The following is a 12,641-nucleotide window of genomic DNA, read 5'->3' as shown; positions in this document are numbered from 1 at the left end:
AAAGGAATCGATTCTACTTCACATAAATACTCAAGTAAAGGTAAAAAGTATGGTTAATTCAAACTACTCTCACGCACACAGTTTATCCAAAATGTTAATTGAGTAAATATAAAGTGTCACGACTCACCTCTGTATAGAACATCCTAAAACTGGAAGTTGCTTTGGTAAAATATGGGACTTTTGAAAAAATATATATATTTTTTAATCAGACATAAGGACAGGGGTAATACACAGCTAGTACAAGAGTGTAGCGTGAGGATGAGGTGAAGAATTGAAACATATCAAGGCATTTGATCTGCTGTGAACTTTGACATAACCCATTACGCAACACGTGCGTGAAAGAAGATGACATCGAAGGTACTTTGAGAGACAGTTTGAATTCCATGTCCAGTTCCTTGTTAATATGTAGCCCTTGGCAGTAAAGTCCACATACACAAACACAAAAGATGGGCTAAGCAAAATACAAATTTGTCATATTACAGGAAAAAAAATGAGTTTTTACTGAAAGTGTTTTCACGAGGCCATGTTTTGTCATTTCATCACTTTGTCCCGTTTAGTGTTTTATTTTTTTAGCTTCATAACAAAAGTTAAAAAAGGGCCTTATATTTGTGCGTACAAATGTATGAACAGCAAGAGACTGAAAAAAGAATGAACCTGCAAATGCTCAAAATGTATATTAATAAGAATCAATGATTTGAACATTGCTTCAGAGCAATTTGTTCTCTTACTTTCACACTTCACACAAAAACCTGGAGTAAATTATCTTGACAAAAGGAGCACAATCAGCACAAGATTTTCCTTATTATAAAATGTTTTTTCTTGATTGTGTTGTTATGAGGATCTTTTTTTCCCCCCGCCCCAATATTTTATGTGGTGAGGGACGGGGAAAATATCCATGAATCGCTCTTGTAGAGTGTAAAAAGAGGGGATACTTCTGTGCAGTTCGTTCAGGTATGAATGAGGTGGAACTTATATAAACAGTATGCATTGAACCAATTTAGAGTCACACAACACCAAGCAAAAAGTAGTCCCACTGTTTAGTTTGGAAAAACAAACAAACAAACAAACATCAGTTGTATATTACATCTGTCTTCTCATCTGGGAACATTAAACTACAAATAGTAAAATTACAATTCACCGCAAGATGGCGGTGTTTACCTGAGCTCAACCACTACTCGAGGCCTGTAAACCCTTTTGTGTCGTCATGAGTATTATTAATGTCGTAATTTTTTAGTTCACCTTTAATATGAATCGAAAAGTCTTTCATATAGTCACGCAATGGATGACACCATGTTAGCGTTTTATAACGTCAACAAAATGTAAAAGGGTAGTTCACGCCACTGTAAACATCCATTCATCCATTTTCTGAGCTGCTTATCCTCACAAGGGTCGCGGGGACATCGAGACAAACAGCCACACTCACAATCACACCTAAGGGCAATGTAGAGTGTCCAATTACTGTTGTCCACACCACTGTAAAGCGTGAAAAGGTAAATCAAATGAATATTGTTGTTTTGGAAAAGGTTGGGCGGCACAGCTGGAACAGCTGCTAAAGCATTGGCATCACAGTTCTGAGATCCTGGGTTCGATCCCGGACCCGCCTGTGTGGAGTTGGCATGTTCTCCCCGTGCCTCCGTGGGTTTTCTCCAGGCACTCCGGGTTCCTCCCACATCCCCAAAACATGCGACATTAATGAGACACTCGAAATTGACCAAAGGTGTGATTGTCTCGATGTGATTGGCTGGCAACCATTTCAGGGTGTACCCCGCCTCCTGCCCGTTGACAGTCGGGATAGGCCCGCAACGCTCGTGAGGATAAGTGGCAAAGAAAGTGGATGGATGGATGTAAAATGTTAGTTGATTGCATATTTCAAAAATATATAAAACCTTAGAAAAACGTATATGTTGATCCAATTACTAAGCTACTGATTGATAGCAAACGTAATATGAAGATTTGTTCCAAAGGTCTTTGATGTGAGAGAAACTCCTTGGATGTGGCAAGGTTAGATTGATTGTTGCTGTCTCGTGAGTTGGGGGGAGGTTGTTGTTGGGGGGGGAGGGGGGACGTCACAGCTCCGCCTTCGACTAGCCATCCTGCCGACTTGCTGTTGCTGAGCAGCGGCAGCAGGCGGAAAGCAGCAGGCGGTGCCGAGGAGGAGTGGAGACGGTCCGGAGGTGAGAAGCAGCCCGCTCGCGGGAGACAAAAACAAAAACAAAAACAAAAAAACGTCTTTAAGGCAGCCTCAAGGGGAATACAGGTCGATTTTGGGAAGCGTGAATACGGGCTTGTTGGTAGTTAGTGGATGGCTGCGACGGGGAGCTAGCTGGGACTGTCCGCCGCGCTGCTCTCTTCACCCCCACTCCCCACGGGGCCCCCGACCAGCCGCTCGGATCCCAGCCCGACGCCCCCTCTCGCTCGTCGCCCCTCTTCATTCCGAGCATGGCGGCGCTCCTCCGGGCTAGGGCCATTTACGACTTCAACTCGGAGAACCCCGGCGAGGTGTCTGTGCGCGAGAACGAAATCATAAGTTTGCACAGTGAGCAAGACATCGAGGGGTGGCTGGAGGGCACCAACAGCAAAGGCGAGAGGGGCCTCTTCCCCGCGTCCTACGTGGAGGTCCTGCGGGGGGACAGCAACGACGCGCATCCGGAGTCCCGCTACGCCAACGTGCCATCCACAGGGAGGGCGGACAATGCATTCCCACCCCCTGCACAGCTGCAACACACCTACCCGCAAGCCAGTGACGACGACTGGGATGACGACTGGGATGACAGTTCCACAGCCGCGGACGAGCCAGGCACCGTGGGAAGCCGGTATGGGGACTTTGAGGGCAACGGGTCGTCCACCTACACGCTGTCGACATCGTCAATGGCGAGGGGACAGCATCCCAAGAGCTCGGCGACAGTCAGCCGGAACCTGAACCGGTTCTCCACTTTCGTCAAGTCCGGAGGTGAGGCCTTCGTGCTGGGCGAGGCGGCAGGTTTCGTGAAGGACGGGGATAAGATTTGCGTGGTGATGGGCCAGCACGGTCCCGAGTGGCAGGAGAACCCGTACCCGTTCACCTGCACCATAGACGACCCCACCAAACAGACTAAATTCAAAGGCATGAAGAGCTACATGTCGTATAAGCTGACGCCCACGCACACCCAGGAGCAGGTGAACCGGCGCTACAAGCACTTCGACTGGCTGTACACACGCCTGGTGGAAAAGTTCCCTGTCATCTCGGTGCCCCACATCCCCGAGAAGCAGGCCACGGGCCGCTTCGAGGAGGACTTCATCTCCAAGAGGCGCAAGGGCCTCATTTGGTGGATGAACCACATGACCAGCCACCCGGTCTTGGCCCGCTGCGATGTCTTCCAGCACTTCCTCACGTGCAGCACCACAGACGAGAAGGCCTGGAAAATGGGGAAGAGGAAGGCGGAGAAGGACGAGATGGTTGGCGCCAACTTCTTCCTCACCATCAGCACGCCGCCAGCCCCGCTCGACTTCCAGGAGGTGGAGAGCAAGATCGACGGTTTCAAGGCCTTCACCAAGAGGATGGACGACGGCACCCTGCAGCTCAACGCCACCGCCGGCGAGTTTGCGCGCAAGCAAATGAGCGGCTTCCGGAAGGAGTACCACAAGATGGGCGTCTCCTTCAAAGTCCTCGGCCAGGCTTTCGAAATGGACCAGCAGGTCTACTCGGCCGGACTCAACCAGGCCATCTCCTTCACGGGCGACGCATTTCAATCCATTGGGGACTATTTCGCAGAGCAGCCCAACAAGGATCTGGACCCCATCATGGACCTGTTAGCGCTATATCAGGGACACCTGGCCAACTACCCGGACATCATCCATGTCCAGAAAGGTAATCCGTGGGCGAACGACACGGTCCGTGCCAAATGTTCATTTTAGTAGGCCGAAAAAAAAAAACAGAAGGCAGGCCGCAAATATGCAGCACGCCTTAGAACAAAAACTTTTGTTTTCATATCCTTGACAGCAACATAACAATAGAGGAATAGAATAGAGTTTTCCTTGATAAAGAATAGAAATGCTCACTTTTGAGTTTGGATGCAGAGGTGCTAAATTTACGACAATGATCCATGGGAAGTTGGTGAATTTGGGAAATATTAAGGGTCGTTAAGAGGATAAGCAAAAATATCGTTTTGTTTTGCCCAAAACTGTAAAAATAGATCCATTTTATACATTTCTGATTTAATCCCCATGGAAGGTTTATGAGTTTACCCAGAATTTTCCAATCCTACCTTTGAGGGATATTTCATGACAAGTACAGTACTGTAATTTCCAGGCTATACGCCGCAACTTTTTTCACATGCTTTTATCCCTGCGGTTTATGTGGTGATGCGGCTAATTTGTGCATTTTTTTTTTTAATGGCCGCAGGGGGCACTCGAGGTAAGAGTGAGACCGGTGGAATATATGTGCCGAGGAAGTGACTTTTACAGGTCCGTCCCTGTTAGCGCTGCACTAGTGTCTTACTGCTGTAATTTTTTTCCGGTATGTTTTATTTTTAACCGGCCCTATTAGCGATAGCGCGGCGGCGCTAGCGTTAAACTCTCTGTGCCCCGTCTTTCTTTGTAAATATCTCATATTTCAATGTGGGTTTCAATGTGGGCATTTGCGACTTTTCCACAGCTGCTGCCTATGTATGTACCGAATGGCATTTCCTTTACAAATGTACTGGGTGAGGCTTATAACAAGGTGCGCTCTGTAGGCCGGGAATTACGGTATTTGCGTTTTGGGGTTCAGCTCCCAAGAACCCTGAACAAGATATGTAGTACAGTAAACGTGGCTATGATCGTTGGTTTGGTTTCTTAAACATGGTACTGTACACACATACTGATAATCAGGCCGAGTTTGCACCTGATAGCCCTACCTCTTGGGTTTTGAGCTGAATGACGGACGAGTCTCCGCTAGGATGAAGGGCAAAGTCTATAAAACAGTGGTGAGGCCGGCCAAGATGTACGGATTAGAGACGGTGGCACTGAAGAGACAACAGGAAGCAGAACTGGAGGTATCAGAAATGAAGATGTTGAGGTTCTCGCTCGGAGTGAGCAGGTTGGACAGGACTAGAAATTAGATCATTAGAGGGACAGCCAAAGTTGGATGTTTTGGAGACAAGGATCGAAAGAGCAGACTTTGATGGTTTGGACATGTCCAGAGGCGAGAGAGCGAGTGCATTGGTAGAAAGGTGCTGAGGATGGAGCTGCCAGGCAAAAGACCGAGAGGAAGTCCAAAGAAAAGGTTGATGGATGTTGTGAGGGAGGACATGAAGACAGTGGGTGTTAGAGAGGAAGATGCACGAGATAGGCTTAGATGGAAAAAGATGATACGCTGTGGCGACCCCTAACTGGACAAGCTTCACTGCATTTTGACTCTGAAGTCAGATTAATTGACAACCAATTTATCACAAGATTTTCGGCCAACTGCACATGCAAGGAGGAAGTTGATAGCATTTTTGTAGCACACCAACAGAGAGATTCTGCGGCATTGGTTTCATTTGGCAAATGCAAGAGTTGTGGTCGGACAACTCATGGCTGCATTCGAAGTTGGTCGAGGTCACATCCCAAATGAACCCGACCCCCCCCCGATTTTTCTCACTATGTGGTCGTGTCGTGAAAACCAACATTGTTCGGCAGTGACATACAATCGTTGCATTTGCCGCGGAGGAAGTACACGGTGCAGCTTGTACTGGCCACATTGTGTCTTCTTTCTTAGAGACAAGGAGGCCTTATTAACAAAAAAAAAAAAAACCAAATACCTCGACCTTATTAAGTACGCGGCTACTTGTTTTTGCCACATGGTTATCGTGCTGCAACGTATTTACTTGGTGTCGCCGTCGCTGAGCCCCATGGAGAAAGTGCCATGTCGAACACGAGCCGAAGACAAGATAAGAGGATAATGCGAATTAATCCTTTTGATGCCGTGTTCCATCCGTGCCTCACTCAATATAAATACCACGGTTGCATGGAATATGAATAAATTCTTTAGTAACTTTCATTTATACAGCATACAGATCTCATTTTCCTTGACAAACAATGAAAAATGATTGATGAATCTACATTAATTTCCACAAATTGGTGATGTATATTTTTTTTAACTGGAGATAGCATAGATGTCTGTCTTGCAGGAAGGCTGTTTTTGCCTTTGAAAAAAATGTAAACTATATTGGTGGTATATTTATGTCAAGTAAAACTGGAGTTCAGGAAGAACAGAGGTACACTGAAAGGAAATAATACAAATAAGGACACCCACAACAATACTGTGCAAGATACTTGTTTACAAGACACGCAGGAAGACTTGACACATGAAATCATCTGTGACAGTTTACGGGCTTCAGTTCTCTTGTTTTGGTTGCAACAGATTTCAAACAGTCCCAGCTGGTAACTATTTAATGCGAACAATTGGGTCTATGAAATGAGGTAATAACGCAATACTGTAGTTACGACCCATTTTTATTTGCTTAGTGGTGAGCACAACTCACGTCGCGGGTTGGAATTTTAGCTCCAGTCTTCCTGAGTGGGGCTTTAACGTTCTACCTGTGTTGGTTTGGGTTTACATAGGATACTCAGCTTGCACGGAATTTAAAAAAAAAAAAAAGAACATAATTGATGACGCCGCATTTTTTGTAGGCATGAATGTGAGTGTGAATGGCTGTGATGGGCTTTGACCTCTCTTACCAAAAATGGTCATGCGTGATGCTAACAGGTAGTTAGTGTGAACACGAACATTCCAAAGTAATGTTGTTGACTGTCCCGTTTGACACTGGGCCCATTGAGCCCATAATAAATAAGTAGCTCTGAGTGCCACCATTGATATGGTCAGCTGACCTCACACAGGTGACTCAGTCCTCCATGCTGACTGCTGCAACCTCATGGCTAATATCGCCGGGATCGTCATCGTCATGACAAGATGAATAGATGAATAAAAGTGACAGCCAGAGGGCTTTTTCAAATCTAACCCAAATTATGTTTGCCGATTCTTGGTCATAAGCTTCTAGCGTGTTTTTTTTTCCTCCCATTTATGTGCTATTTACTCTAGGACCACATGTGCTTCCTGGCCGTGTTCCCCGCAGTCTTTTTTTTCTCTTCTCGTGAAAGAACATTGACATTTTCACCAACACATTGTCAGAAACGGAAATTAAAGCCACAACCGACAATGTGTTGCAACTTTTGTGGCTTTTTAATCTTGAGCAAGAAAAAAAAGGAGGCCCAGTGGACATCACAATTGATCTCGACCTCTGCAGCGACTCCATTAGCCGTTAGCCTTAGGGTCGGCTAGCTTACACGTGACGTGTTGTTGGGCCTATTCATCCTGCCATAGCCTGATGAGTGTTGTAATATTTATTTTAGACAACCCGGACAATGCCGAAACCCCAAAATAGTCTGTGTTACTTGGAACCATCTCTCTGAGAACTTTCATCTTTGAATACGGAAAGCATCACACAAGAATTGAGATGTTCACTTGGCCATTAACTAAGAATTGGTTACTTGGAACAATAGTGTAAATCCAGCCCAAGTTTGAATGTTGTTTCTGAGTGCATCAATTAATCAACTGATTGATTATCAAATAAATTGGCATCTATTTTGATCATTGAGAATCATGAGTAGCCAGTATTGGTCAATAATAGATAAGCAAATCGTGAAGCGTGGCGAAACCACAGCCGTGAATGCATGGCTAATGTAAAAGTGGCCCGACAGAAACGTGACAACAAATTCAAGACAAAAATAAATCCACCCATCCGTTTTCTGACCCGCTTATCCTCACGAGGGTGGCGGGAGTGCTGGAGCCGATCCCAGCTGTTATCAGGCAGGAGGCGTTGTACACCCTGAACTGGTTGCCAGCCAAGCGCAGGCCACATAGAGGCAGATAAAATGTGTCGCGGTGCGCTAATAATGGTTGAGTGTGGTGATGAGATGGGGATTGTTGGTCAGGTTGCACGCTCGCCCGGTTGAGTGTTATGTAAACAGGGATTACGTCAAATCGCTTTGCGCTCACCACCCTGGAAAAGATCTCGTAGGAGGCATTTAGCCGACCAGAGAGTACCATACAGTACAACAGCTGTCAATGAACGAATGTCAGCGCCCAAGGAACTCTGCAAGTATAGCTTTGTATACATTGTGAGCACATCATATTCAAAATTGGAAAATGATAACATGTTTTAAAATATATGAACTACTTTGACAGGACACTTGGGAATGAAATGACAATTCTGTGGTTCTTTCCGTGTTCTATGCCAGTGGTACACAACAGCTTGAGAAAAAAAATAAAAGACACATTCGACGAGATAACCTCGTCTATGTTAAAAGGCAAAAACATTTCGGGATTTGATTTCAACAAATTCCGAAAATAAAATGCAGAGTGGCGGCACGGTGGATCAGATAGAAAGCGTTGGCTTCACAGTTCTGAGGTCCCGGGTTCAAAGCTGGACCTGCTTGTGTGGAGTTTGCATGTTCTCCCCGTGCCTGCGTGGGTTTTCTCCAGGCACTCTGGTGTTCTCCCACATACCAAAAAGATGTAACATTAATCGGATGCTCTAAATTGCCCCTAGGTGTGATTTTGAGTGCGACTGTTTGTCTCTATGTGCCCTGCGATTGGCTGGCAGCCAGTTCAGGGTGTACCCCGCCTCCTGCCTGATGACAGCTGGGATAGGCTCCAGCACTCCTGCCACACCTATGAGCATAAGCGGCTAGAAAATGGATGGATGGATGGATGGATGAAAATGCAGAGTGGTTAATAAATCTGCATCACAGTTCTGAAGTCGGTTCGGAGTTTGAATCTTTGTAGCTGCTATGCTTTGTTTTTTTTCCCCCCAGACTTATACCATTAGGAGCATTCACTGGATTACTCACAGATATCGAGTACCAATACCACTAGTATTTTTGATATTTCAACAGCGTTTTATAAAATCTAGTCATAGTAACGTTTTTTCCTGTTACAGTAGGTGCAGTGAACACCTTTGAAGTATGTCAGACTTTGGACACAGCTGTGTTTACGCTCATTGTTTCTCATGTCTGACTTCAATTCACTTCAGTCGAGTGTGCATCGGTTCAATAGGACGGGGGGCAGCTGTCAGCAGCTGTCTTTTCAGCTGTGGGTGCTCAGAGTTCTTTTGCTTTTTGTTATATTTGAGGTTGGGTTTGTATATTTTGCAGGTGTCCACGGTACTTTGCGGGTCAGAAGTACCACTTTGTACTTTTCAGTCAGGCGTCCATGTTGTTTGTTGATTGCGCTTGTTTTTCAATTTCATTGTTTTCACACAGTCTTGAGAATTATGACTGTGATTAGCTGTCACGTTTTGATTGACAACGTTTTTCATTGAATTAAGAAAAGTGGTTTATAGTTTAAACTGAATTTTGGGGGAACATTTGAAGACTTTAGTGAGTTTGAAAATTATATCTCTTTTATTGTTGACTGCTTCGTTTGGGCAACCGGATGGCCTACACACAAGTACCTTGATATGTGCGTGCGAGCGTCTCTCACTGCGTTTTAAAGGAAGTGTCTCCACTTTGGTTGTAGTGTGAAAATGCGGCGTTGCGGCATCATGTCGCAATCTGCTCACGCCGCAGGGTCTCGTCACTCACACGCGCATAGCTTCCCACTGCTGTGGAAAAAGATCTTGATGAGTTTGATGTGGCACGTGGACGGCAACCGTCTGCCGGATGACATCCCGATTCAAATTGGGTCCATGTTGATGTTTTGTCCTTGAAATAGCCACGGATCTTTGGCGGTTGGAGAAAATTTCCTTAAATGGTGCTTTCAAAGGCCTTTGTGTGTTGAGCCCAAGGCGCACACATGTGTGTTCTCTTTTCGTTAACGCTGTGTGTTGGAAATTAACTTTCAGACTTTAGTAGCAAAAAACAAGTGTGTCAATGTAGTTTGGTTAAAGTTAGGAACTTTTGTTAAAAATTAAGAACTGTCGGCACTTTTTTGCCTCATGACTTCATCTCTCAGACCACCCAGCTAGTTGAAAAAAAAATGCATTTGGCCACGGCATGCCTCTAACAGACACCTTGCATTAATTAGTCATCCATTTAAGACAAATAAATGTCAAACCCATTTTAGAGGCCAAGTAATATGTTAAAAAAAAATACTGCTTTTCAATTTGGAACCTGTTGCTACCCAAAAGAGCAGCAACTGAAGCAGTCACTTCGATTCATTAAAAGCCTCTTATAAACACATCGATCTATTTTTTATAGCAGCCATAATAAATGCCGTTTTTTTTTTAAACACTAAGACCTCAGCATCTACAATTGGTCAACCATTTTTTTCTCGACAGCTAAATCTGTCACTTAAACAAATATTAAACACTTAACGTGGATATAAAACGTCATTAACCTACTAAAGAGGCCAAAGAGATGTATTTTAAACTTAACACAGCACAGCGAAATGTTTTTAAAACGCCTGCTCCTAGCTGAATGCCGTGTGCTGCTGCAGTTATGGTTAATAAAAGGTTAACTACCATGCATTATGTCAGAGGTGTCAAACTCATTTTTATCATGGGCCACATTGTAGTTATGGTTTCTGTCAGAGGGCCATTATGAGTGAAACCATGAAAATCTTAAATTGACCCATCATATTTACACATTACATTACAATTTACCAACTAGTTTTGGAATCAGAATTTAAGGGTAATGGGTTTTTCAACTATTGTTGATGTTTGGTAACACAAAAATGCTTGCAATATACCAACGTCATCACTCATGATATGACAGTTTGAAATTTTGTTTCAAATTTGAATAAAAATCATGGAAGTCGATACACATGATTTGCCATAAAATCATGTGGCAGGGCGCATCTGGCCCCCGGACCTTGAGTTTGACACCTATGCATTATGTGATAATTAACACACACAGCAACTTTGAGGAAGGTGCTGATGTTTTTAAGAACATCGCCGCAGTTGAGCGAGCTGTCTGTCTTTAGCTCCTTAGCTCATTAACTCAAGGGTTAGTGGATGTGATAAACGGTTAACTTTCCCTAAATGTTTTGGTTGCGTGGATCGAGCGGCGAATGGAGCTTGGCTGTGGAGTACTGGACGAAGCCAATGTTGGTCCGCTGGTGATCCAGGAGCCCACTAGCAACTCATAAGTGTTAGCCTCACATTTTATTTGTCAAACGATCATTTGTGACAGGCTTGTCGTCAGCAATGTGATGTTTTTTGTGCGCAGGCGCTCTGACCAAAGTGAAGGAGAGCCAGCGTCACGTGGAGGAGGGCAAGATGGAGGCGGCGCAGGCGGAGGGCATCACGGAGCGCTGCAACATCATCTCCTGCGCCACGCTGGCCGAGATCCAGCACTTCCACCAAATCCGCGTGCGCGACTTCCGGGCGCAGATGCAGCACTTCCTGACGCAGCAGATGGAGTTCTTCCGCAAGATCACTGGCACGCTGGAGGAGGCGCTGCACAAGTACGACAACGCGTAGCCAGAAACCAGGCTCCGTGTGATACTATTAACTGTAAAGGCCAGACGGTCGCACTACTGACCATCTCAGAGGGACTTCCAAGAGGGAATTCCGAGGCTGGGAGGAGCAATGAGTTCAGGAAAAACAGGGGTGTCCAAAATACGGCCCGTGGGGCAAATGGGCCATCCATTTTTTACACGCCCGCCGCATATTTGACATGGCTAAAAAAGTTCTTTTGAAAAAACGTGAGGATGCCCCTTACAACTTATCTGACCACGACTATAGTATTATTATTGATGGGAAGAAACACATCTTTTCAAGATACACAAAGCAACTGCAGTGGTATCTTGACCTACAAGTTGAAATCATTACGCGGCCACATTCATAAATCAAATCCCTCATATCTTAAATGAACACAATGAAATGATTCAAAATGCCACAAATCCATTTCAGCCCCAAAAAATAAATCACCATTATAACATACTTAAATAGAATGTAAAGATTTAAACAATTATTGACTCATAATTTTATGTCTTCATTCAATAGACATTGTGCTGAGCCTTCTAATGTGTGCACATTGGCCATCAGTGGGCGGTATGAAACATAGATTAGTAGAAACGCAGAAAGAAGACTGTCACATCTAAACTGCATTTTTCACACGTATGCATCTCGAGAGACGTGCATCACTTGCTTTTCAGGATCCCCCCCCCCCCAAAAAAAAAAATTGACCACAAAATCCTTGTATTACTTATATAAAGTGTGATGCAGGAGTTTTCAAAATAACAGAATGGAACATTAGAGTGAAAAGCACGTCAAAGTGGCTTTTGCATGCTTGAAGGGTTTTTTTCCCCCTTTCAGCAGCCTCAGAGGAAATAGTTTGGACACCCCTGACTTGATGCAACTTTTCGGCCTTCCGTTTCAGCAATCGCCATCAGTTTGGCAGCCGGGAAGTGATCGCGATTGATTTTGACTTTGTTTTCCAGCCTTATGTCATTTTTAAAACAGACTATTAACTCTCGCTGTGCCTTCTCCTTTTGTTATGGAAGCTTTATATACTGTAAATGTTGAAATTTCATTTGTTTGTACAACGCAAATTTGTGGAAACGCCCCAGTTTGAATGGATATCCGGATGTTTTATTTACTGCATGTGCAAGGACATCCCAATAAATTATATTACTGCCTTTTTAATTGATTTCAGGAGTTCAGTTCAAAAAATAAAACTCAAAGATTCACTTGCAACAC

At 44.5% G+C, this 12,641-nt stretch overlaps 2 protein-coding genes across 2 annotated transcripts in view; one reads left to right on the top strand and one right to left on the bottom strand.

Annotated features, from left to right (window-relative positions):
* LOC133499167 (ADP-ribosylation factor-like protein 15) overlaps positions 1-435 on the bottom strand; it is a 131,483-nt gene extending 131,048 nt beyond the window's left edge. Inside the window, exon 1 of the mRNA XM_061816816.1 lies at positions 128-435. Within this exon, the coding sequence (XP_061672800.1) occupies positions 128-142 (15 nt within the window). The 5' untranslated portion in view covers positions 143-435. The remainder of the gene's footprint in view (positions 1-127) is intronic.
* Positions 436-2,076: 1,641 nt separating this feature from the next.
* On the top strand, positions 2,077-12,573 carry snx18a (sorting nexin 18a). Its single transcript, XM_061816814.1, has 2 exons — positions 2,077-3,847; positions 11,167-12,573. Exons 1-2 carry the CDS (start codon positions 2,440-2,442, stop codon positions 11,418-11,420), a joined length of 1,662 nt encoding a protein of 553 aa, XP_061672798.1. The 5' UTR covers positions 2,077-2,439; the 3' UTR covers positions 11,421-12,573.
* Positions 12,574-12,641: the final 68 nt, after the last annotated feature.

The sequence above is a fragment of the Syngnathoides biaculeatus genome, chromosome 4, assembly GCF_019802595.1.
Source record: "Syngnathoides biaculeatus isolate LvHL_M chromosome 4, ASM1980259v1, whole genome shotgun sequence".
NCBI classification, from domain to species: domain Eukaryota; kingdom Metazoa; phylum Chordata; class Actinopteri; order Syngnathiformes; family Syngnathidae; genus Syngnathoides; species Syngnathoides biaculeatus.
Note: the sequence above shows the minus strand (reverse complement) of the source record. Positions and strands in the feature narration are given on the sequence as shown.